Consider the following 25,308-nt stretch of genomic DNA (forward strand, 5'->3'; position numbering starts at 1 on the left):
ATAAGAGCACTAGGAGCATCTTTTGTTCTAACATCTGGCCTCTGACCCTAGTTCTGACAGAACTCCTAAATCCTCTGAAACTTCCTAGGTGATAGGAATGTCTTTTGTTATAATGAGCTGACTCTGGGTGGGCTCCTGAATAGCTCCTAGATAAGGGCTGGTCACCAGAAAGATCAAGCCATGATTATAAGCTTGAAACTTTCAGCCCTACTCTCCATCCTATAGGAAGGGAAGAGGGCTAGAAGAGGAGTTAATATTGGATCATGACCACATGATGAAGCCTTCATTAAAATTCCAAAGTATAGGGGTTAGAGTTTCTGGTTGCTGAACAATGTGGAGGTGCTGGGAGAGTGGTACCCAGAGAGGGCATGGAAGCTCCAAGATCCTTCCCATATACTTTTCCCTATGCATCCCTTCCATCTAGATGGTCACTTTTTTCCTTCATCATACCTTTAAAAAAATATTTATTTATTTATTTATTTATTTATTTATTTATTTGTTTGTTTGTTTATTTATTTTTGAGACAGAGAGAGAGAGAGAGAGAGAGCGCGTGTGCCAGTGGGGGAGGGTCAAAGAGAGAGAATATCAAGCAGGCTCCGCACTGTCAGCATGGAGCCTGATGTGGGGCTCAAACTCACAAACCATGAGATCATGACCTGAGCTGAAACCAAGTGTCAGACACTTAACTGACTGAAGCCCCCCGCTTTTACCATATCCTTTAAAAATAAACCAGCAAATGTAAATAAGTGTTACTCTGAGTTCTATGAGCCATTCTGGCAAAGTAGTGAATCCAAGGAGAGAATCAGGGGAACCCAGATTTATATCTGGTTGATCAGAAATACAGGTGGGGCGCCTGGGTGGCTCAGTCGATTGAGCGTCAGACTTCAGCTCAGGTCATGATTTCGTGGTTCATGAGTTTGAGCCCATTGGGCTCTGTGCTGACAGCTCAGAGCCTGGAGCCTGCTTCGGATTCTGTGTCTCCCTCTCTCTCTGCCCCTCTCCTGCTCATGCTCTGTTTGTCTCTCAAAATGAATAAATGTTAAAAAAAAAAGAAAAGAAAAATACAGGTGACAACCTGGGACATGTTGAATGGCATGTGGAGTTTGCAGGGGGGTAGTCTTGTGGGATGGAGCCCTTGAGCTGTAGAATCTGGCACTATTTCCAGGTAGATAGTGCCTGAATTGAATCAAATTGTAGGACACCTAGCTGATGTTAAAGATAATTGCTTAGCATGGGACTAAACTACACATCTGGTGTCAGTACTGTGAGTGTGGTGGTGGTGGTGTGTGAACAGGAGAGACACAGGAGTGGGTTTTTCCTTTTGGTATCCTTGGAAAAGAGATTAAGTGACAATGTGCCAGGGGTGGTGGTGGTGATAAGAGGTAGCATGACCAGAAGGAAGATATTGCCACAATTTGACAGGAGTTTAGGAAGGCCTGGCCTAGAACAAGGGAAATGGAAACAGCAGGAATCAGAGGCAAAGGAAAACTGGTCAGCATATCCTATGAGAGAGAAAAGAAGAGGAAAGGGAAGTATTTCAGTCCTTTCCACAATTTTGTGCTTGGGTAACTGGAAGAACGTTTCAACTCTTAATAATTTATTGACCCACTCATCCATGAAACATTAATTGACACCACAGCATGGGGATTCTCAACCTTATAAAAAGGAACAATGTTTAACTCCCTAAGCCTTTCAGCTCATTGAGTTCCTGTTATGTGCCAGAGTCTATGACAGACACAGAATCAGGATAATAAAGACGGTCTCAACACTGAAGAGATGAGGAAGGAAATAAACAGAGGTAAACAATTAATGTTGCTCCTACAGCAGCACCTGTTTCTTTCCATTACTTCTTCACTGCTGCCTCAAGACTCTCATGCTCCTGGGGCACCTGGGTGTCTCAGTCGGTTAAGCATCTGACTTCGGCTCTGGTCATGATCTCACAGTTTGTGGGTTCAAGCCCTGCATCATGCTCTCTGCTGACAGCTCAGAGCCTGGAGCCTACTTCAGATTCTGTGTTTCCCTCTCTCTCTGCCCCTCCTCCGCTCACACTCTGTCTCTTAAAAATAAATAAACATAGGGGCGCCTGGGTGGCTCAGTCGGTTAAGCGTCCGACTTCGGCTCAGGTCACGATCTCGCGGTCCGTGAGTTCGAGCCCCGCGTCGGGCTCTGGGCTGATGGCTCAGAGCCTGGAGCCTGCTTCCGATTCTGTGTCTCCCTCTCTCTCTGCCCCTCCCCCATTCGTGCTCTGTCTCTCTCTGTCTCAAAAATAAATAAAAAACATTAAAAAAAATTTTTTTTAATAAATAAATAAATAAACATAAAAAATTAAAAAAAAAAAAAAAAAGACTCTCAGGCTCTTAACTGCAAACAGGTTCTGGGCCCCACATAGATTTCAAGATCTGACTAGATCCACTTGCTTTGAGTGGCCAATATAAAGGTAAAATTTATAAGTTTTCCTACTTAAATTAAGTAAACCAGTTACTTTATTTTACCTTTTAAATAAAATAATTCTAATATTAAGCATTTATTATACAACATATGCATTTTCTTTAATCTTATTTTGAGTTGAGTTAAAAAAAAAAAAAGTACTACCAAGAATTTAGTTGAAAGTGCTTTTCACTATGCTGAAGGAAGACAAAGCTAAGTCAAATATCCAACTGAAAGCCAAATTATGTCCAGGAAGAAAATTCTGCAAGACAACAGGATGGTTGTCTGACTAGTAGGGGCAGGTTGCAGTATCTGGGGATTTCCACCCACCTTTCTCTAAAAGGATTCCAAAAGAAACTATCCTATCTTATCTGTACTTCATCTCTACATTTTTCAGTCTTTCCCTCCTGAAACCAAGGGGGTCACATATCTATACTGAGTCAGGCAGGGATCCTTCCCCTAGTCTGCCTGAAACTCATTACTAAATCAAAGTTGTTAAAAGTTGCCCCAAATAGTCTTGCTGTTCCTCTCTGTTCCCATATATTTTGTGCTCTTGGAATTACTCCAAATTCTAAAATGAAAATGAAAGTTATATAACCCCACAAGGTTGTTCAAAGGATTAAAACACTGAGCTTGTTTATCCAAAAATGAGGACCCCATTTGAATAGACGCAAACCTAAAGATTTAAAATCCAACTTCTAAAAATTTAAGTGTATAGACAGGGAGCACTTTGATAGCAACTGTAGAAATATCTTGCAAAATAGGGAGTAATCAGAATATAACAAAAATGAGTACTGGAAAATCAGAGTAAAAAAAAATTTTTTTTTAATGTTTACTTATTCCTGAGAGAGAGACAGAGTGTTAAGCTGGGGAGAGGCAGAGAGAGCGGGAGACAGAGAATCCAAAGCAGGCTTCAGGCTCTGAGCAGTTAGCACAGCACCCGATGCAGGGCCCGAATTCACAAACAGTGAGATCATGACCTGAGCCGAAGTCGGACACTTAACCAACTGAGCCACCCAGGCATCCCTGGAAAATCAGAATTTTAAATAAAAATATAAACAAACCCTTAGCATCACAGCCTCCATATGTCCTTAGGATTCTAGGACCATATGTATACTTCAGTACTATCTGTGTAGTTTGGGGAAGGACAATTCACCTCTCGGAATATGTCTTCCATTTATTTTTATTTTTTATTATTATTATTTTTAAAAGGCCTAAGCCTATTTAAAGTTTATTTTGAGAGAGAGTGGAGGAGGGGCAGAGAGAGAGGAAGAGAGAGAATCCCAAGCAGGCTCTGCACTGTCAGCGTGGAGCCAGATGCAGGGCTCAAACTCAAAAACTGCAAGGTCATGACTGGAGCTGAAATCAAGAGTCAGACACTTAACTGACTGAGCCACCCAGGAGCCCCTAAATATGTCTTCCTTTAGAAGACATCATCTCTGAAATTCTCTATCTCAATGTCATCCTTTAGGCTAAAGATGTTTTAGCTTAATGGGATATTTTAAACCTATCTTAAAAGCAGCCAATATTATTTCCTGAATGGCTTCCAATGTAATCAAAACTGACCCAGAGAAATTGAAGTGCACTAAATTATTGGTAAAAGACCCACTCCTTGACCTTGAAGAGTTTATAATCAAATTACAGAACCAATTTTCAAATTACAAAAATACTAGCAAATTCACAAGGCACCAAATACAGTAGTACCCCTTATCCATACTTTCACTCTCTAAAGTTTCAGTTAACCAAGTCAACAGCTGTGAGTGTAAGGAGGCAGAAGGTCCTTCTAACATGTCACATAAGGTCAACAGTAGCCTAGGGATACACAGTGCCTAATGTCATTCATCTCACTTCATCTCATCATGTAGGCATTTTTTCATTTCACATCATCATAAGAAGGGTCACCATAGTATAATAAGATAGGAGAGGAAGATGAGGCACCCAATCAGTTAAGTGTTTGTCTTTGGCTCGGGTCATGATCTCATGGTTTGTGAGTTTGAGTCATGCATCGGGTGAGCTCGATCCCTGAATCAGGTGAGCATGAGCCTCACTTCGGATGAACACGAGCCTGGCTCCTCTCCCTCTCTGCCCCTCGCAGGATTCTCTTTCTCTGCCTTTCACTCATTTGGACCGCCACCCCCCCCCCCTTCAATTAAAAAAAAAAAAAGATATGAAAGAGACCGTATTCATTTTTTTTTTTTTAATTTTTTTTTAACGTTTATTTTTGGGACAGAGAGAGACAGAGCATGAACGGGGGAGGGGCAGAGAGAGAGGGAGACACAGAACCGGAAACAAGCTCCAGGCTCTGAGCCATCAGCCCAGAGCCTGACGCGGGGCTCGAACTCACGGACTGCGAGATCATGACCTGAGCCGAAGTCGGACGCTTAACCGACTGAGCCACCCAGGCGCCCCGAGACCATATTCATTTAACTTTTATTACAGTATATTGTTATAATTATTCTATTTGCTATCATAAAATACATGACATCTGTTCTCTTAAAAAATAATTTTTAAAGCTTACTTTGGCTGTTTCATCACTTCTCAGTTAAAACCAAACTTCCACGAATCATAAATTAAATGTATAACTTTACTTAGATCAATCATAGTGTGGGGGGAGAAACATTTTTACATTAAAATTTCAGAATCTTGCTCTATCCTTCTCTCATTTGAAACCACAGTAGTCTTTTGCCACTAAAAACACACTCCACAGCTGTAGAAACAGCCTAAGCCGTTTAACAGCTTCATTTACGACACAGCATTGAATTTATCTAGCAAAAACACAACACATGCATTGGTACTTCCTTTTTGTCCTGTGTTTTCTAAATCTCTGCCAAAAGCAGAGGAAAGAAAGTACAAATGGACAGGATATCCTCAAATTATTTGGTTTGCCTTATGTCACTCCAAAGAAAAATCTAGTGTTTGATTCACAGTTCGAAATTCAAACTGCACACTTGAAACACCTAGAGTGGCCAGTTCCAGATGCTGAGGGCAGGCGTTCCTCAACAGCACTTTGTCTTTTAAAAGGCAACCTTGGAAGGCTTTGCCTAAAGGAATATCAGGAAATTCTGGCTTTCCAGGACTCACACGTACTACATCCGATATAGTTTTTGGCTCACAAGAAAGGATTTAGTGAAGGAAAGGAGCATGCCCACTCTTTCTTATGAATAACAACAGGAACCAAGTACCTCAAAATCTATTTACATGAAATCACAACAGACTGAACTTAGAGTTGTGGTGGAATTTTGATATTCTTATCCATTTGACACAATTCTTAATGCACATAATATATGTATACTAAGTTGCTGCACATCCAATTATTTCACCAAATACTCCAGTGGACCTAATAGAATGTGTCAGACACTAGACTTGGTGTGAGACTGTACTAGCTTTTCTGTGACACCAAACCACTTATCTCTATTATTACATCTATGTCAATAATACCGTGATATATGGATGGCTATGGTGAAGACTTGGAAGGGTCAAGGAATATAAACCCCTGAGCACAGTGTATACCTTCACTCAAGTCATAGCCTCTTGGCTTCTTCTTCCCCCCCCCCCCTTTTTTTTTTTTTAACAGTTATAGGAGTAAGCCAGATAGACACAGCCCTGTAATCTTGAAGCTTACAGTCTACTGGAAGATATAGATAATGACCATGAGAACAACAACATCATGATGATGACGATAAGGATACTACTATTATTACTAGCAGCCGATACTGGTTTAGAACTTAGTATGACCAAAGCACCATTCTAAGCACATAGCTCATTAATCAATCCTTACAACCCTCTGAGGTAAGTGACCAGGGCAACAAATATGTGTGAGTGACCCCCTAAACCTCATTCTTGAGCAGCTGGGAAAGGTCATTCTTGGGATTAATAATATTAATCAGGTAAAATGTCACAGGGATGTGGGGTTGGGATGGTATGATGTACATGTAAGAATAATGCCCACGCAGAGAATGCATGCAGGGATGATCAAAGAACTGATCAAAGAACTGGTTGGTTGGCAAAATGTCAGAGAAGCCTACCTGTCAGCAGCAGCCTGTACTGGGGGATCCTCTGAACTGGCTTGAGTAGGTAGTGCTTGAGGGCCAGATTAGCACAGCGTGGGCTCGTCTGAAAGGAAAAGGTATCCAAAGTCAACACAGGCATTCTTCTAAAAAGCATGGGACCCAGATTCAAGTGCCCAGGAAGCCAAACTTGAGGTGGTCATCAACTGTGGAAGGGGATTCATGGAAAAGCCTGCTGTAACTTAAGGCTCGGCTGTTATGCTAAGAGTGAAACCATAGCCCACTCAGCACCTAGCCCACCCTTTTCTGCAGGTAGGTCTCTGAAGTCACAGGCTCACTGCGATCATTTGTTCACGGCCCTCTCACAGATAGTGGTGGCTGCAGCCTGTGCTCTAGATCAATTAGAGAGCACCACACTCTGCAGCTGCCACTTAGCAGAGCCTCTGCCAGTGTTTTCACAAGCACAAACCCAATGAGCAAGAGAGAAATGCATGACACTGAAGATAAGGGGACAGAAATCAATCTACTGGGAACTGGATTCAAATAATAATCAGAGTCTATGGTCAATGTACTTACGATAACAACAAGTGGTAGTGGGGAGAATTGCAGAAGTTAAAGATGACCTGAAAAGTAGCCTAGCTATGTGTATCTTCTCTAATAAGCCCAATGGATGTAAAATTTCTTTCTCAGATGAATGGCTATAAAAGACAGCTCCCAAATCAGTGTATATAGAAACATTTGATTCCGGAGCCATTTTGATTTGATCAAAATGACAACTGATTCTGCCTTGAAAGCTCCTTTCCGAAGTAAGTACAACAGACACTTCAGCCCAACCCTGGGCCTCCCACCCATTCTCCGACACAGGAATTTACTGTGAGGTGGCATCAAAATGGCTGAGTGAGAATGTTCCTGCATCCTAAGATGCTCTGCACTTCTTCCCCGGCTCAGGTGGGTGGGGAAGAGTTTTTTAAGATTTGCTCAGATTGTTTCATCTTTTTCTACATATGCACCTCTAGGGTCTGGTACACAGAATACTTAAAAAATGATAATGATATTGCATTTAAGAAAGCATCTACCATGCAAGCATCATTAACCAAGACAGTTAATTTTCCTGTCTTATGTTTTCTTTTGCTGCCAAGACAACAGAACAATTAATTCTCTGGACACTGATGAAACCCTGGGTCAATTATCAGTTGCCATAGCTACATAAATCACACTTCCTTTCTTAACAACATGAAGACATCAGGAGAGGAAAAGGAAAAAAAAACCCAGAAAAAAGACAACAAATGATTTTAAAGTTTAATTACGTGTCTAATGTAAAAATAAGAAATCAGCAATATCGTAATACCTCTAAAACCTTTCTAGTTTGCATGACTGGAATTTTTTTTTTAGTTTCAAAAGAGAGAAGTAAGTATTCAAACATACAATAATTCACATTTTATCCAAGACTGGGGGAAGGACTTAAACACAAAAGCTTTGGCTATAAAACGTTATTAATTTTTCCTAACTTTGACATTGAACCTGTGTCATTTATTTATCTAAAGGGAAACAAATTATATTTCCTACCCATCATTGTAGATTAGTTGTTAGAAGAAGAAAAGGAAAGGCTGAGTTAGAAATAAGAAATGTTTCTAGAATAGTCAAATTCATGGAGACAGTAGGTAGAATGGTGGTCACCGGGGGTGAGGGAGGGGAGGATAGGGAGTTGTTTTAGGTATAGTTTCAGTTTTGCAATGTAAGATGAAGAGTTCTAGAGATTGGTTGCAAAACCATATGAATGAACTTAACACTACTGAACTATACACTTAAAAATGGTTAAGATGGTTGTTTTGTGTGTATTTCCTCACAATTAAAAAAAAAGACCCATTAAAGTATTCTAACATGCAATAAAAGATTTTCAAAATTAAATCTGGTACATACTTTTTCACCTTTTAATTTGTTCAATCTCCTCTTTGATTCTGAAGGAATTAAATATTAGTATCTTTCTGTTTTCAACGATGGCAAATTCTTACAGCTTTAAAAACAACAAAAGAAGAAAAAAGGGTTCAACATTATATGGCAGCAAAAATACCTCAAATTCTCTAACAACAGCAGCAAATGCTGGGTTCTTCTTGCACTGCTCATCCAGCAAAGCTATATTCTTATCAAATTCTTTGATGTATGTGGAGTACATTTTTAGATATGGTCCCTTCTTTACAAAGATATCAGCAATTCTGTGTTGTTCAGTCCTAAGAAAAGAAATACACAAAAATATAAAAAGAGTCATTAGTGTATCCGAAACATATCCAATAAAGAGCAGAGTCCCAAGTCTAAGCCATCGGCTTCGCCTCTTTTCTCTTCTTGTAAGATATCTCCTATCTCCAAATGCCTACTCTTCACCATTCCCACTGCCGCCATCACATCTTGCCTGGACTTTGCCAGCCCTCTGAACGGGCCTCCTGCTTCTACCATCTCATCCTTCTGTGCAGCCTGAGAGTCTAAAAACGAATATTACTCATGTGACTTCCAATGGCCTCCTAGGGGACTTAGCAGAAAAACAAACTCCTCACCTTGGCTTACAAATTTGTAGCCTCATTGGTCCAGCTGCTGCCTACTTTTCTGACTCATTTCAGGCTTCTCTCCTTCTTTCACAGTACTCTCCAATCACACTGGTCTTCTTTATATTCCTTTGACATACAGAGTCAATCCCACTTTGCAAACTCTTACTAATGGCTTTGCATGCCTGGAAATATGGAGGAACCCTGGCTGGCTCCTTCTTTTTGTACAGATGTCACTTTTAAAGTGCTTTGCCTTTTCAGAGGGTCTTCTCGGCCATCCAGTCTTCACTTGCTAGCACGTCATCTTATTTTATATCTTTCTAGATCAGAAGTTGCTTTCATCTAATGTTTCTTGTCTATTTTTCTGGCTCTTCCCCCACTGAAACATCTACTTCATGAGAACAAGAGCCTCATCTGTTTTGTGCAATGTGATATTCCCACCATGCTTAGAGCCCTGACTAGCACACAGTAAGATACTCAAAACTTTGTTGAATGCAGAAATGAAGTATTGCAACAGCTGTTATTAAAAGCCAATGCAAAAATAAATGTTATTTCAGAAAGCATACTAAAACCAAAGACTATGTCTTAACTTGAAGACCCCAGAGAGAAAAATATTTTAATAAGTAGAAAATACCTTATCCAAGGATTAGAAGAGTTTTATGTCAGTAATAAGTGTAGCTTTTGCCATAATTACTGTTTTAGCTGTCCCTTTCATCAATTCAGTCTGTTTCTTAGGAATGTCTAATACTTTAATGCAGAACATCTATAGATCTAAACTTGGGAAAACTTTTAGCACAAGCGAAAAATATATTTAAGCCTCTTTATAACGCTTGCACAAATATACATATCTGTTAAAGGCAATTCAAGGTAATTTTAAAGATAATTTTTATAAGAAGAATGACAAAGTATGTATAGGAAAACTCTGTGGAATCACATTTTATTTCTATCATGACCTTAAAAAATACCTTTCAGTCATTCCTCAGTTCTTAACCCTTTGTTATTTTACATTCGGGCTACAGCTAGGAATTAATCACTTACCTAACATATTTTGCTAGCATGCACAGGCATATTTCTAAAACAGGCAAGAGGTATTTTTCTGGGTTATATGTAAAATAAAGCTTACAGGGAAATTTTGAATTTTGTGCATAGCTTCAAAGATGTCACCAAAGTTTCTGCTTCCTCTCTACAACCCAAGGAAGTACTTAACCTTTTGGTATTCTTTTCTACAGTCTACAATGATATCATATACATGTAAATTTTCTAAACCAAATAAACCTATTATTCCAGTGAATGGTCTCTTTTCCAAAATGCAAAGACAGATTCATGAAACTCCAGAAAAGATAATAAAGCATTTAAAAACATTTCAGTGTGAATATATCAACTAAACTCCCTCAATCTCAAAAACCTTGATTATCAGAGGTCTCCTACAGAAAGTTAAATTGGCTAAATATGGGTCCTTCTTGCTTTTGAGGCAACATTACCAAAGAATTTGAACAGTTTTAGAATTGAGCTCAGTGCACCAAGGTTGTGAATTTTGGCCATCTAAAATGACCAATCTATAGGTAACCACCAAGAAAATTTAATATATTGAAACAACTCAATGTAAGGAATACCACCTCTCTGTCACAAGCAGGGCCCTTGTGGCCTCATCTAAAATTGGAACTTAGGGAAAGCTGGTCAGTCCATTTATACCAGTTTGACATCCTTTCCTCCAGTTCCTTCAGGAGATCCCGGTTGAGCTCATACAGCTGAGGCAAGTAGTACAGGATCTGATTTAGGATCCGGTCCTCAATCACGGGTTTCCCAAGTTGCCTGGAAGCATGGGCCACTGCATCTCGGAAATCCTATTATAGTTCAAAGGAGGAAAAACAACATACACACACATATAATTTAATATAAAGCTTTTCACCCCAGTGATTCTCTTTTCTACAACAATATAGATCACAAACTGTATTTTCTGATGTGAAAGTGTTATGGCTTGGAGCGAACAATCAAGAAAGAATGCTTGTGGTGTCTCTGGTGCAAAAAGGGTGATTTTATTAAAGCACAGGGACAGGACCTGTAGGCAGAGACAGCTGCACTGGGGCTATGAGGAGTGGTTGATTTACTTTCAAGTAGGGATAGCAGTTCTCTAAGGAATTTGGAAGTAAGATTTCCAGTACTTTGAAAGGGTAGCTGTTGTGAGGAAAAGGTCATTTAATACTATTGTCTAGTAATACCTTAGTCATGAGACCCTTCATGAAGATGTATATCAGTGGGCCATATGCTTGGAGGATGACTGCTAACATATATCTTGGGGGGTGGGTAGAGATAAAGGAAGCTTCCAAAGGAATTTTTTTTTTAACGTTTATTTATTTGGGGGGGGGGAGAGACAGAGAGAGAGAGAGAGAGAGAGAGAGACAGAGAGAGAGAGAGAGAGAGAGAGAGAGAGAGAGAGAGAGAGAGAGAGAGAGAGAGAGAGAGAATCCTAAGCAGGCTCTGCATGGTCACGGCAAAGCCCAAAGTGCGGAGCAGGATGAAGGGCCTGAACTCACAAACCCTGAGATCATGACCTGAGCCAGACTGAGTCACTCAGGCGCCCATCCAAAGGAATTTTTATCCCTTAAAAGAGACTTACAGGCACCTGGGTGGCTCAGTCGGTTAAGCTTCTGACTTAGGCTCAGGTCATGATCTCACAGTCTGTGAGTTCGAGCCCTGTATCGGGCTGTGTGCTGAAGCTCAGAGCCTGGAGCCTACTTCAGATTTTCTCTCTCTCTCTCCGCCCCCCCCCCCCCCCACTTGCACTCTGTCTCTCTCTCTCTCTCAAAAATAAATAAAATAAACATAAAAAAAAAAGAGAGAGAGACTTACAGGATCCTGGAGGTCAGGCTAATGTCAAACTAAGGCTGCCTTTTGTCCTTAGCAAAGTATTAACATTGAGGCAGTTGAATTCCTATAGGAAGGTCACTCTGACTGTCTCAAGGACTTGTCAATGGCTGTAAGTTTTAAGGAAATTTTATTTTTTTCCTTTGCCTTTGTTCTCCATATCATTTTCCATGTAGAATTACAAATTGAAAGTACGCACTTCCTCCTATCCTACTTAGCTAGACAGGAAAAAAAAAAAACAACACAAAAACAAAAACACCACAACAAAGTGGCTGGGGTAGATATTTGGTCTTAAAACAGTCTGTGTGAGATTTCTCTTACATCTTTTGGTCTGATCTTCAAACTCGGTAATTATATTAAAGGGTATCTGGAAACTGTATTGCCTTTAAACTTATTCCAATACTGCTATATGAACACAATCCATTCATTTTAGAAGTCCCCAAGAGATCTTAATTGATTTTATTCTGGAAAGTCCCTTTGTTCACTTTCAGTAATTATTTCCCAACAAGAGCATTCTAGGTAAGGCATGTGGAGGAGTGGCACATTTTTAATAATCAGAGAATACTGGATCCAGTATTACTGTGTTTCCTTGGGCTAGCTGCATTTTCCTTGTCTGCTAAGTGGTTTCTGAGACTTTCACAATGCGCATCACTAGATAACACACTTAAAGCTTTTTGCAATGTGTTTGGCACACAGAATCAACAAAATATTTTAACCATGGACTCTTCTATCCCTCTAACCAACTTACCAATAAATTCATCAGGATTTAGATCTTTCACAAAACAAAAAATTTTCTCCTTACATTTTCTTTCCTGTCAACTTTTCCCTAGAAAATTATTTATATACCATGTTTTTAAGACAAGTCCACACCAACCTACCCTGTCATTCCAGGGGACTTGGAAAGGGTGGTGGTGTCTGGGATCCTATTTGTCTAGTTTCACACTATCTTGAGGTCCACCCTCTGGGGATAAGTAAAACAATAGTGGAATCTGTTCCACAGCCCTAAGGACTCAAAAACAAAGATTGTTCATTCTTAGAAACAATCTTTAGGTTTAATTAAAACCTTAAAGCAAAGCTTAGGCAAAACAGACTCTATACTAGGTTTCATCTTCCTTTACATTTATTTCTAACTATTTTCCCTTCAGGGATTCACTGGGCAAATCAAATACATCAAAAAAAATACCCATTTCTCCCCTGATCCCTTCAACCACTTGCCTCCTGTACATTAACCATAGGCATTTGTTATATTTCTTGTGAAAGACAAAAACCTTATATAAAATTTAAAAGTAATGAATGGATTCCTTGCCTAAAGGATGGTTATTTCAGACAACTCAAATCCTCCTGTGCTAAACCAGTGCTAATAAACCCTTCACTTCAGGCCTCAGGATCTGGGACTATACTTTATTGGCCCAACAGTCACAATGGCCCAAAGGAACCAAGTACTTAAACTAGTAACTAAAGAACTACTTTTACAGCTAATTACTGTAATATAAAGATGCGAGTTTGTAGCTCGCATAAACTCCAATTCAGAAAGCCACACAAAACATCTCCAGAAACCAAATGGATATTGGCCAAATTCCACCTCCCAGCAGCTTGTTTCTATCAGCATTCACATTTACTAAGACAAAATAGACCTTTAAACTTAATGCTTTTGAAAGTCATTAGATTTTCCATCAGGCACAACAGAATATATTTACATGTCAGTCACAAATTATAACACAATTATAACAGTATTCAAAGCACAGTTAAACATCTTCCATAGTAGTCTTTTCTTTTTTTCTTTTTTTTTACCAGTTTAATAATTAATATAACTTAAATGCAAGAATTCCTTGTTCAGCAAAGCAATAAGCACTGCCCTTTCTTCTGGTAGAAGACATGATAAATGTATTTGTCCCTTGGCAGCAACATGACTTTTATTTTCCAGTTGGAAGATACTTCCTCAGTCACAACAGTGACAGTAGCCGTTAGTGGCTAAGTAGCTTAAGGACCCTATTTGACACAGCTTTTGCCAGACTCTGCATTCCATATGTCTGCCACTATTGCCAAAAGGAAAACTTGCTTATTTGAGACACATTCAACAGAGACCAGCCAAATTCACACTGGGCTGACCAGTAAGATGGCCACCTCTAACTGGAGGTGTCTGTCACATACTAGGCAAAATGTCACTTTTTCCAGTACTACTGGATGATTGTAGGTAGCTCTGAACGAACTTGTGGCCCATACTGTCATTGGCAAAAGAGGACCATTTAATAGAGACTATAGGAATTTAGAGTTTCTATCCAGGTATCTATTACAAATTATTCCTAGGACCCATGAGGTTACATATTCTAAGCAAACACTACCAGGGCCATCAACTTGTCTTCATCATACCTTTTTGAAAGCAGAAAAGGGTACCCCTTACTCCAGGCCAATGCAACTCACACCAAAGACCCTACTTGCAACTCATGGCCTTTAATTATACACAGCAGCTCTGGCCTAAATCTCATCCCCTCACCTTTTGGGCCACCATCCCCTAAAAGCCATGTGCTATGGCCCCAGTGCCAGATGTAACTAATTCACACAAGAACTACACGCAGAATCTTTCACTTCTCAGCTCTTCATGAACCTCAACCATTTCCAGAACTGGTGCCACTAGAAGGAAGAAAACATCTTTTTTTTTTTTTTTTTTTTTAAATAAAAAGGATGGTTACAACATATGTCTGGTTATTTTTCTAAATGCTAACAGCCAGGATAATTTGGGAAAGTGTGATGACACTTAGGAGCCAGAGGCAAAACTATTTTTGGGGAGAAGAATTTAAATTCCCCAACACCTCCTTGACTAAATCAGTGAGGATATAAGACCACACGACTGGCACTTCAAAAATTAGATCCAGAGTTTACTTTTCTACACTGGAAAATCTGGGTAATTAAAATGAAAGGGGTATGGGAACCAGGATGTAAAAATGTTAGGCAGGCAATAGAGTTTATTGATACCAACTACACATACTTTGGTCTATTCTTCCAACATAAAACCCACCAAAAATTCTGTATGTAAAACTGAACCATCTAACAGTCTAGTTTCTGATTACAGTAACCAAATGCATGTTCAACTTGGCATTTTTAGAAATAGGCTCCTGAATTATAAAGCGTATCATATTATTAATAATTCCTAGAAAACCTACAAATGAGAACCAGATCAACTTTTAAAACACAGTGAATATAAACCACAATTTCTTTATCCATTCGTCAGTTGATGGACATTTAGGTTCTTTCCATAATTTGGCTATTGTTGAGAGTGCTACTATAAACATTGGAGGTACAAGTGCCCCTATGCATCAGCACTCCTGTATCCCTTGGGTAAATTCCTAGCAGTGCTATTGCTGGTTTATATACACAATGGAATACTACATGGCAATGAGAAAGAATGAAATATGGCCTTTTGTAGCAACGTGGATGGAACTGGAGAGTGTTATGCTAAGTGAAATAAGTCATACAGAGAAAGACAGATACCACATGTTTTCACTCTTACGTGGATCATGAGAAACTTAACAGAAGTCCTTGGGGGAGGGGAAGAAAAAAAAAAAAGAGGTTAGAGAGGGAGAGAGCCAAAGCATAAGAGACTCTTAAAAACTGAGAACAAACTGAGGGTTGATGGGGGGTGGGAGGGAGGGGAGGATGGGTGATGGGTATTGAGGAGGGCACCTTTTGGGATGAGCATTGGGTGTTATATGGAAACCAATTTGACAATAAATTTCATATTGAAAATAAATAAATAAATAAATAAATAAAGCCTTACATAAAATAAAAATAAATAAATAAAACAGTGAGTTCCTTTGAAGTATTAACATACTAGCCTTACAAGCTCTGATCACTTGGGCAAGACTTAAGCAAAAATCAATGCAAATAAAGTCAAGTATGAACATCTAAAGCAATGAAGCACAAAACAGATGGTCTTATTCTTAGGGTCAGGATTTACATCTCCAGTGCCAAAGAGAAGTAAGTGACTTAATGAAGCTGTCCTGACTGGGTGTCTTGACCTGAGGGTATGACTTAACCACTATGATGACACAGTGAATTACAAAAACTAAATGGACATATCGATAGACAGGGAACTCTGCAGGGCTCCCTGCCTTCAAAAAGGGCATTAAGAAATACTTCATATTAAGCCAAAGCAAAGCAGCTGGGAAGGTCAGAGAGCTTTGATAAATATGCAGAAAGAGTGTGAAACTATGAAGTAAATGTAGAAGGGGGAGGAAGTCCTAACATTAACAATTTGATTTTGTTTTTAAATTAAAATATTGACCAATGAAATGATTTCTCCCTCTCCCTATGATCAGACTGATCACAATCAGGTGATTGTGTATAATCATCAATGCACGCTATAAACTATATAAAACATGACTGAAATCAATCCTTTATCTCCAGTCTCTAACTCCCTTAACAACAAGTAATCATAATGTATCCTGAGTGAAAATATGTAGCTTCATTCTCATCTTCAGAAGATAGAAAACTAGAATTTCTCTGATTTCTTGGGCCACTGAAAGAATTCTGAAAACAAGCTAATATATCCAAAGATATACTACTACCCCCTATACAGCATGTAGAAATGTCAAGTTAATAATTTTTAATCCATTTCTGAACAGCGGCCTAAGTTCAAGGTCTCAGACCAGAATTCAAAGTATGGTTTTGCCATTTAGCAGTGGGTTACTTTAGGCAATTAGTTTTCTTCATTTTAAAAAACAGAAATAACAAGTATTTGATAGGGTTGTTATGAGGATTAAAATAGACAATTTACATAACACAGCATGTTTCAAGTCACACAGAGAGTGCTCAACAGAAGGCCATTTATTTAAGTAAAGGAGATTTGGTTAATTTAAGTGATCACATGAATATCATTTAAGGTCAACAAGTCCTGGAAGCTTGGAGACAGAATGCTGAATCAGAGGCATATAACAAGAAGCAAATACCAAACCAAAGTAAGGAAAACAAACACCTCAGCAGCAGGACAAAGGGGCTCTTAATGAACTTCATTCAGTGAAGGACAGTCCTAACAAGAAGGAAGCTGCTCAAAAAGTGAAGGTTTGGCAGCCATGTCAATAGACACTAAAGGAGTATTCTTTACAACTAAGGAACAAATTAATGATAATTAAATCATTAACAAGACTCAAAAAACAGTCTGTATTCAGTAGAAAATGATGAAGTTAGGGGAGCATGGGTGGCTCAGTCGGGTAAGCATCCGACTCTTGACTTTGACTCAGGTCAGGATCTTATGATTCATGAGTTTGAGCCCCAAACTGGGTTCTGTGCTGACAGCTGACAGCCTGCTTGGGATTCTGTCTCCCTCTCTCTCTGCCCCTCCCCTGCTTGTTCTCTCTCTTTCTCTCTCTCAAAATAAAATAATAAAAAACAAAAGAAAAAAAAAAGAAAATGATGAAGTTATTTAAGATAGGAAAAACTGGAGGCTTCTATGAGAAAGCCTTCTATTCTTTCTATGATTCACTTTTTAAAAAAATTTTTTTTAACGTTTATTTATTTTTGAGACAGAGAGAGACAGAGCATGAATTGGGGAGGATCAGAGAGAGGGAGACACAGAATCTGAAACAGGCTCCAGGCTCTGAGCTGTCAGCACAGAGCCCGATGCGGGGCTCGAACTCACGGAGCGCGAGATCATGACCTGAGCCGAAGTCGGCCGCTTAACCGACTGAGCCACCCAGGCGCCCCTCTATGATTCATTTTTTAAAAAATAAAAGATACATTCTAGTTACTAACAGACATATGAATGTCCAAATAACTGCCTCTAACTCTATAGATTTTAATGAGAGTCCCTCAAATTTTCAAGGTAAGTGGGTCTCAACCTTAAGAAATCAGTGGAGCAAAGATGCTTCATTACTAGTATCATTTTATTACTTAATCAGCCCATCTTTGTCAAAAAAGACCTCAAAGTCTCTGATCATTCTCTTGTCAAAAAAAAAAAATGTTTTTAAGTCATGCTATTTGGGCATTCATAAAATAAATTTATAGCTGTGTATTAAAATAGTCTCCCATCAAAGGGAAAATAAAATAACAAAAACAATGCAATTACTATTATTATTATTCCCATTTTCCAGAAGAAGAAACTAAGGCTTGACTAATTTGTCTAAGAACACATAGCGGCAGGGGCAGAATTCTTAACCCCTAAAGAATTAGTCACACTCATGCATTCAACAAATGTTTACTAAAAGCCTTCCAATGAACAGGAATGATGGTAGGTACTGGAGAGATGATCCCTGCCCTCACCTGGCTTATATTTTAGTAGAGTAGACCAAAAATAAACAACTAAACAAACAAATACACAAATTATATTAAGTGTCAAGAAGAACACAAAGGGAAAGGTAAAGAGAAAAGGATAGTCAAGAAAGGTCTCTATGAGGAGGTCACATTAAGCCAAAACTGGAAGGATAAAGAAAAAACTAGCTATGAAGAAAATGAAAACCAAACGTTCTGGGAAACTGCATTGGAAAAAGCTGTGAGCAGGAATAACCTTAGCAATGAACTAAGAACTGGAAGGAGGACTGTATGGCCAGAGCATGGTCAGTGAGGAAGAGAACGCCCCTCTCTTTCCCCAGCATCTCATCTCAGTAAGAGGCCAAATCACATAGCATCTTGTAGGCAGGGGGAACCATAATTTGATGATCCAGCAAGACAAAAGGAACACTGTTAATAATTACTATTAGTTATTAATAGACAATAGACAATAACCAGAATTGTCAAAAGCAGACTGGGACATAAAGTCATCCTATTCACAAGCCTTGGTAAGTAACATGGACTTTATTCTTTTAAAAAAAAATTTTTTTTAATGTTTATTTATATCTGAGAGAGAGAGAGAGAGGGACACAGTGTGAGCAGGGAAGGGGCACAGAGGGAGGGAGACAGAACATAAAGCAGGCTCCAGGCTCTCAGCTGTCAGCACAGAGCCCGACGCAGGGCTCAAACATGTGAACTTTGAAATCATGACCTGAGCCAAAGTTGGATGCCCAATGGATGACTGAGCCACCCAGGAACCCTGGACTTTATTCTTAATGCAATGGGAATCATTTAAAGGGTTTTAAGAAGGGGAGTGACATGTTCTAATATAGATTTTAATAACATCACTCAAAATTTTGTAAGGAAAAAAGATTGTATAAGAAACAGGTTGGGAAAAGGCTGAGAATGGAAACAGGAGTGAGTATCGGTTAGGAGGCTGGAATGGTTGTCTGTCTGCGTAAGAGATGATATTCTGAACTAGGTTGGTGGCAGTAACAGAAACAGAATCAGTAGGTTTGCTGACGGGTTGGTTGAAGAAGTGGGTGAGAGAGAGAAAGAAAGGACAGATTCTAGTTTTCTGGCTTTTGCAGTCATAGGGATGGCACTACCATTTTGTAGTTATTTTTTTTTTTTAATGTTTGTTTATTTATTTTTAGAGAGAGAGTGCGTGTGTGCTATGTCAGTGCCGAGCCTGATGCGGGGCTCGATCCCACAAATCATGAGACCATGACCTGAGCCGAAATCAAGAGTCGGACACTCAACCAACTGAGCCACCCAGACTCCCTGGCACTACCATTTTGAAAAGGAAAATACTGGTATTGGGTATTGGCTGGGAGACACTGTGTACACTGGACCTTTAAAAATACCTAGTTTAAAGTCCAGGAGCTCATGGAAGATACTGCAGAGCATACATCATAAAAAAGATTAGTTGTAAAGTCTCGCCACTGCTGCTACAGGCCCTAATTTTCCTCACAAATATCAGGCAGATGAATCAAAGGCCTCAACTGGATATTCCTTCCAATGTCATAATAGCTTGAATGATAAAATTCTTTAGTTTACACTTTAGATTTTATAGTTAAGATATGAGCTGTACCACCTAGGTCAGCAAATTATAAACAAAGAAATGTCAGTAAACTACAGTAACATATTTAAATTTTAAAAATATTGGACATAGTGGACAGTGCAGATACTGAATATTTCTGTCATCTCAGAAAGATCTATTAGTGCTATTCTAGAGTCTCTAATACAAAAAACTATTCATAGGAGGGGTGCCTGGCTGGCTCAGTCAGCAAAGCATGCGACTCTTGATCTTGGGGTTGTAAGTTCGAGTTCCATGGTGCATGCAGATAATACTTAAAAATATAAAATCTTTAAAGAAAATTATTCACAAGAAATCATGTATAACTGAAACAGCAGAATAGCTTCCCCCAAGCCACTTGGATACCTGGTTCATTTCCAAAAAAGTATCCACTGGATTATCTAAAGCCTATTATTTAGGTATTGTAAAGCAGTCATATTCTAGGGCATAACACAGACATTGACTCATTTATATGAAATCAGACGTAAGTAGTGCTCAGGATTGAAACTATCCATGTGTTACCTTTGTGGGGCACTTTTGGTAGAGGGGTAAATATGAGCTTTAACAGTGTGGTGGGGGTGGTGAAATGAAACAAGACTCTTGACTTCACCCACATTATGCTGGTAACAATCCTCTCCTAATAACGGCTCTCACCTGGTTAATGCTTTGTTGTTAAAATTCCCATTAGAGCTGGGCTCTGCTGAGTTAACATTTACACATACCAGATAGGACGTTAACAAGAGGTAGGCAGATGATCTACTCTTACCCATGCATTAAAGGCTTAGGAGGTTTTGAAAATGTACAAGCCAAGATGGGTTTTGGATGATTCACTGCTCAACACCAGCTGGGGAAGAGGCCAAGGCCATCTATGAGATCTATCAGATCTGAGATGATATGGGAAATCCTTTGGTCTGACTGTCCATTTTTACAGTGTTTATGATTTGTTCCAAAAGTATAGAGATAAGAACAAGATACATTGTTTTAGGTAATCAAATAAAGAAACTAATGAAGCTCTTAATTGGTTCTCTACCTACTGGAATCAGAACTTCATTACAATGAAATTTTAGGACAGAGGAAAAAAGGCATTTGGAAGGGACAGGATTACAAAAAGATGAAAATAGCGGGTAATGAAAGTCAATCTAAGCACCTACGTACACTGTGCAAAATAAAAGGCTCTTTCACATACTTTATTCCACTGATTCCTCACAACCAGAGAGAGCGATATTTGTATCTTACAAATAAGGAAAGTTAGGCCCACAGGGTAGACTACTTTCTGATATTCATATAGCTGTTAAAAAACAGAATCTACATAGGCAGAATAGATGCTGATATTTTTGCCAATATTCTCAAAGTGTGGTCCTCTTTATTATTATTGGTCTGCAAAGATATTAGTTAGAAGCATAAATAAGGGATTGGAAACTTTTATGTCACTTTGACATGGCCATGACATTTGTATTGTATTTTTAAAACTTCTGATCCAACACGGATTGGAAATATTTTAAATCCAGTCTCTCACCACATTATGAGAAGCACTACGCTAGACTATAGGCACTATGAGGGCAGGGACTCTGTTGTTCGTCATGGCATCTTCAACATGTGTTCCATGCAAGATTTGTTGAAATAGTGCACTGAATTTCCAACTCCAGTTTTTCTGACTCCATAGCATTTTTTTTTTTTTTTGCCTCCATGAGCTTACCAATTAAATTGCAGATGCTGCAAATTTCCTTAGAGTGGTCTAATTCTGTTTAGACATGTCTATCAGAAAATAATGTCAAATAGGTACAATTTGTTTGTCCTACAGATATGTTAAGCTTTCCAGAAAAAGGAGTTTAGCTTTTTTCCTTTTCCCTCTGCAATGGTTTAAACAATACAGAGGTTCAGTAAAAACTGGAATTCATTTAGTTCAAAATGGAGTTTATTTTGAGAAGTTATTTATTCATCTTGCTGTTACATATTTGAATTTTTTTTAACGTTTATATTACGCATTTGAAATGGCAATATACTTCAAACTCAATAAATTTATTTGGGTGACCAAATGCCGTGCTATAATTTTTAAAAAGTGAATTACAAAGAGAAGTAAGCAATACAGTCAAGATTTATATAAGAAACTATTCACAAGACAGTAATTTCTCAAAACAAATCAGTAATGTTAAGAATTGTTTTAGAAAGGTTTCCAAAACTGGAGATTCTTCACACAGGATTTAGAGCTCCAGGTTTCTGTTGTACCAAGCACAGGGCACAGAGAATCATTTAGTGAATGTGAATCAGGCTTAAGTGCACCCTACTTTTCATGTTCACATGTATCTTTTAAGTGGAAAACTGAAAATAATGATACTTTTAGAGATATTAATGGGTGTGAACCTACCATTTCTCAGTAATTAAGATGAAGATGATGTTAATAATTATACCATCTAAGTAAATTTTCACTTCAGTTGCTTTCTTCATTGTTTCCTCTACCTTAACCCTCTTTTGTTAAGTCTTAATAACTTGCCAAAATATAATTCAAATAAAGTAGGATTAAAAGCGCTTTCACTGCTAATGCATAATGAAACTTGTAAAAACTTGCAGGTGCAAAAGAGTGCATGAGAAAAATGAATATGCTGTCAGACACATCCTAATTGTTTCCCAACAGGTTTGTTCAAGTTGACAATTATAAAAATGGAATACAAAACTTTAAAAAGTTAGTTATAAAAAGGTCTATTTTAAGAGTCTATTTCTGGGAGCTTATTCAGATAGAAGGAGAATGGTTTTGAACACTGAGCACGACATTCTTTATACATTGCTAGTGCAAAGTTCTCCTTATAGACATCTTCTGCAAATGCCCAAGAAGAAATACTCTAAAAACTGTTACGAAGACAGAAAGTTTAAAGACTTTGGAAATATGGATATAAAGGCCCTGGGGCACTTGGGTGGCTCAGTCAGTTGAGCATCTGACTTCGGCTCAGGTCATGATCTCATGGTTTGTGGGTTCAAGCCCCATGTTGGGCTCTATGCTGACAGCTTGAAGCCTGGAACCTGCTTCAGATTCTGTGTCCCTCCCCGTCTCTTTGCCCCTCCCTGTCTTGTGCACGTGTGCTCTCTCTCGCTCAAAAATAAATAAATAAACATTAAAAAAAAAGGCTCTATTTTTCGGAAATAATCTGGGTATACTACCTACCCATTAGAATACATACATTTTAGAAAACGTCTATATTCACATATATGTATGAATTAAAAAAAAATTTTTTTTTAACGTTTTATTTATTTTTGAGACAGGGAGAGACAGAGCATGAACAGGGGAGGGTCAGAGAGAGGGAGACACAGAATCGGAAACAGGCTCCAGGCTCTGAGCTGTCAGCACAGAGCCCGACGCAGGGCTCGAACCCACGAACCGCGAGATCATGACCCGAGCCGAAGTCGGCTGCTTAATCGACTGAGCCACCCAGGCGCCCCTGTATGAATTTAAAAATGTAACCATATATTAGGAAGCACATATATATATACACACATTAACTTAAGTATATTTAAGTTATGCTGAAAATTTTTTGACATAGGGAAAGACGCAAAAGACAATAGTCTCAGACTCTAAGAAAATATTTGCAGATACTTACAATATGCAAAAGTTTTAACACATCCACAAACCTGTAAAAAAAAAAAAAAAAAACAATAAAAGAAATGTTTTCAATGAACCAGTAGGGAAATAAATGGTCATTTGAATTATAAACTGAATGAATACCTACACTTTCTCTGAGCTCATAATCTCCTTGGCAATATGATGGACTTTACTTTTCATTCCAGTATCTTCATCCTGTGGATAAGACTACATTAAGAAAGCATAAACTCATAAAAGGATAATGAAGATTGGGTTTGAGCTGGTCAGATGTAAATCCAAGTTCTGATACTTATAGGTTTCTGATTAGAACACATTTCATACTGCATAACATCTCAAATGGCAAATGTGGAGCATGAGATGTGATTATTAAAACATAATACAGGAAGTGCTGAGAGCTATCGGTGATCCTCACTGTCACCAGCACAGGACTGATGGGACTGTCCTGGGGAGCCTGAGTCCTGGTGGAGCACAAATGCCAACGGTTCAAAACTGACAAGTCATATTCTGCAGGAGAAATGACCCTTACAGATATCACATAAACATGAGTTCTTCCCAATATGTAACCTAGGAATTTTTCTACTACCCTGAATTTCTCTTCAACATCTGCTGGTAATCATGGCATCTCCTCACAAACATTCATTGCTAAACATATACCCAGACATATCTCCCCTCCACTCCCTTCAAGATTTAACAAATCGCAAACATTCTGCAATATCTGGTTTAAATCTGTCTATGAAACAAATGGTTATATAACATTAAAGTTCCACTCCTCCTCCAAGAGTAAATACTAATCCTGCAGTGTGCATTTGTCCCTTCCATGTTTTCATTTTAGTACAGATGAACTTAAATACAATAGAAAAAAATCCTGGGGCACCTGGGTGGCTCAGTCAGTTAAGCGCCCAACTCTGGCTCAGGTCATGATCTCATACTTCGTGGGTTCACGCCCTGCATCCGGCGCTGTGCTGACAGCTTAGAACCTGGAGCCAGTTTCGGACTCTGTGTCTCCCTCTCCCAATCTCTCTCTGCCCCTCCCTGGCTCTCACTGTCTGTCTTTCAAAAATAAATAAACATTAAAAAAAAAAAAATCCTAACCTTTCCATTAGAAATATTGTTACACAAAAAATATTCAAGGTAGGCTATGAAACGAATTACTTACAAAAATAATCTTTAAAGACCAATAGTTATTAATTCAGAATGTACTAATACTCCAGCCTAGTTAGCCTAGGATATTCTGCCTTGCTACTTGACCTTAGCTCCTAAACTCTATCTATACTTTTTAATTTTATTTATTTATTTATTTTGAGAGAGAGTGAGGGGGGGAGGGGCAGAGAGAGAGAAAGGGAGAGAAAGAATCTCAAGCAGGCTCCTTGCTGTCAGCACAGAGCCGGATGTAGGGCCCGATCCCACAAACTGTGAGATGATGGCCTGAGCTAAAATCAAAGAGCTGGGCGCTTAAGCGACTGAGCCACCCAGGCACCCCTTAAACTCTATCTTTAAAGGAACGATTAAACAGATGAATTTGACTTCCATCCCCATTATTATTCCTCTTTTCTTATTTTTTTTAAAGCTTATTTATTTATTCTGAGAGCAAGAGAGGGGGAGGGACAGAGAGAGAGAGGGAAAGAGAATTCCAAGCAGGCTCCCAACTAAGAGCACATAGGCTGATGCGGGGCTTGAACTCATGAACCCGAGATCATGATCTGAGCCAACATCAAGAGTCAGATGCTTAACTGCTTGAACCATCCAGGTGTCCCTTGTTCCTCTTTTCTAAGACCAGTTGTTTTGGTCAACTGAGCAAGATCCAGCATAAGATACCCAGCTCCATTCACCTACCTTTTAAACTACATATAGCTAACATTCCTCAGGAAGCAGTCTTAAGCACAGCCTGATCTTGCAGACTATGTATCAGTCATGTACTAATAACTATGACTATGTACACACACACACACACACACACACACACACACACACACACACACACACGTGAGGATAATTGTTACTTTGAAAAACTTAGCAAGGTAATACTTTTCTTACTATTAT

At 38.9% G+C, this 25,308-nt stretch overlaps 1 protein-coding gene across 2 annotated transcripts in view; it reads right to left on the minus strand.

Annotated features, from left to right (window-relative positions):
* The window catches only part of FGD6 (FYVE, RhoGEF and PH domain containing 6), a 115,597-nt gene that overhangs the window by 39,759 nt on the left and 50,530 nt on the right, over nt 1–25,308 (minus strand). Inside the window, exons 4-8 of one of the 2 annotated variants that reach the window (XM_007085631.3) lie at nt 23,396–23,463; nt 23,267–23,297; nt 10,664–10,815; nt 8,506–8,662; nt 6,453–6,540 (exon numbers count right to left, since the gene is read on the minus strand). In XM_007085631.3, coding sequence (XP_007085693.2) covers nt 6,453–6,540; nt 8,506–8,662; nt 10,664–10,815; nt 23,267–23,297; nt 23,396–23,463 — 496 coding nt within the window. Of the gene's footprint in view, nt 1–6,452; nt 6,541–8,505; nt 8,663–10,663; nt 10,816–23,266; nt 23,298–23,395; nt 23,476–25,308 lie in introns of both variants that reach the window. The other variant, XM_015539087.2, reaches the window with a different exon arrangement.

The sequence above is a fragment of the Panthera tigris genome, chromosome B4, assembly GCF_018350195.1.
Source record: "Panthera tigris isolate Pti1 chromosome B4, P.tigris_Pti1_mat1.1, whole genome shotgun sequence".
Taxonomy (NCBI): domain Eukaryota; kingdom Metazoa; phylum Chordata; class Mammalia; order Carnivora; family Felidae; genus Panthera; species Panthera tigris.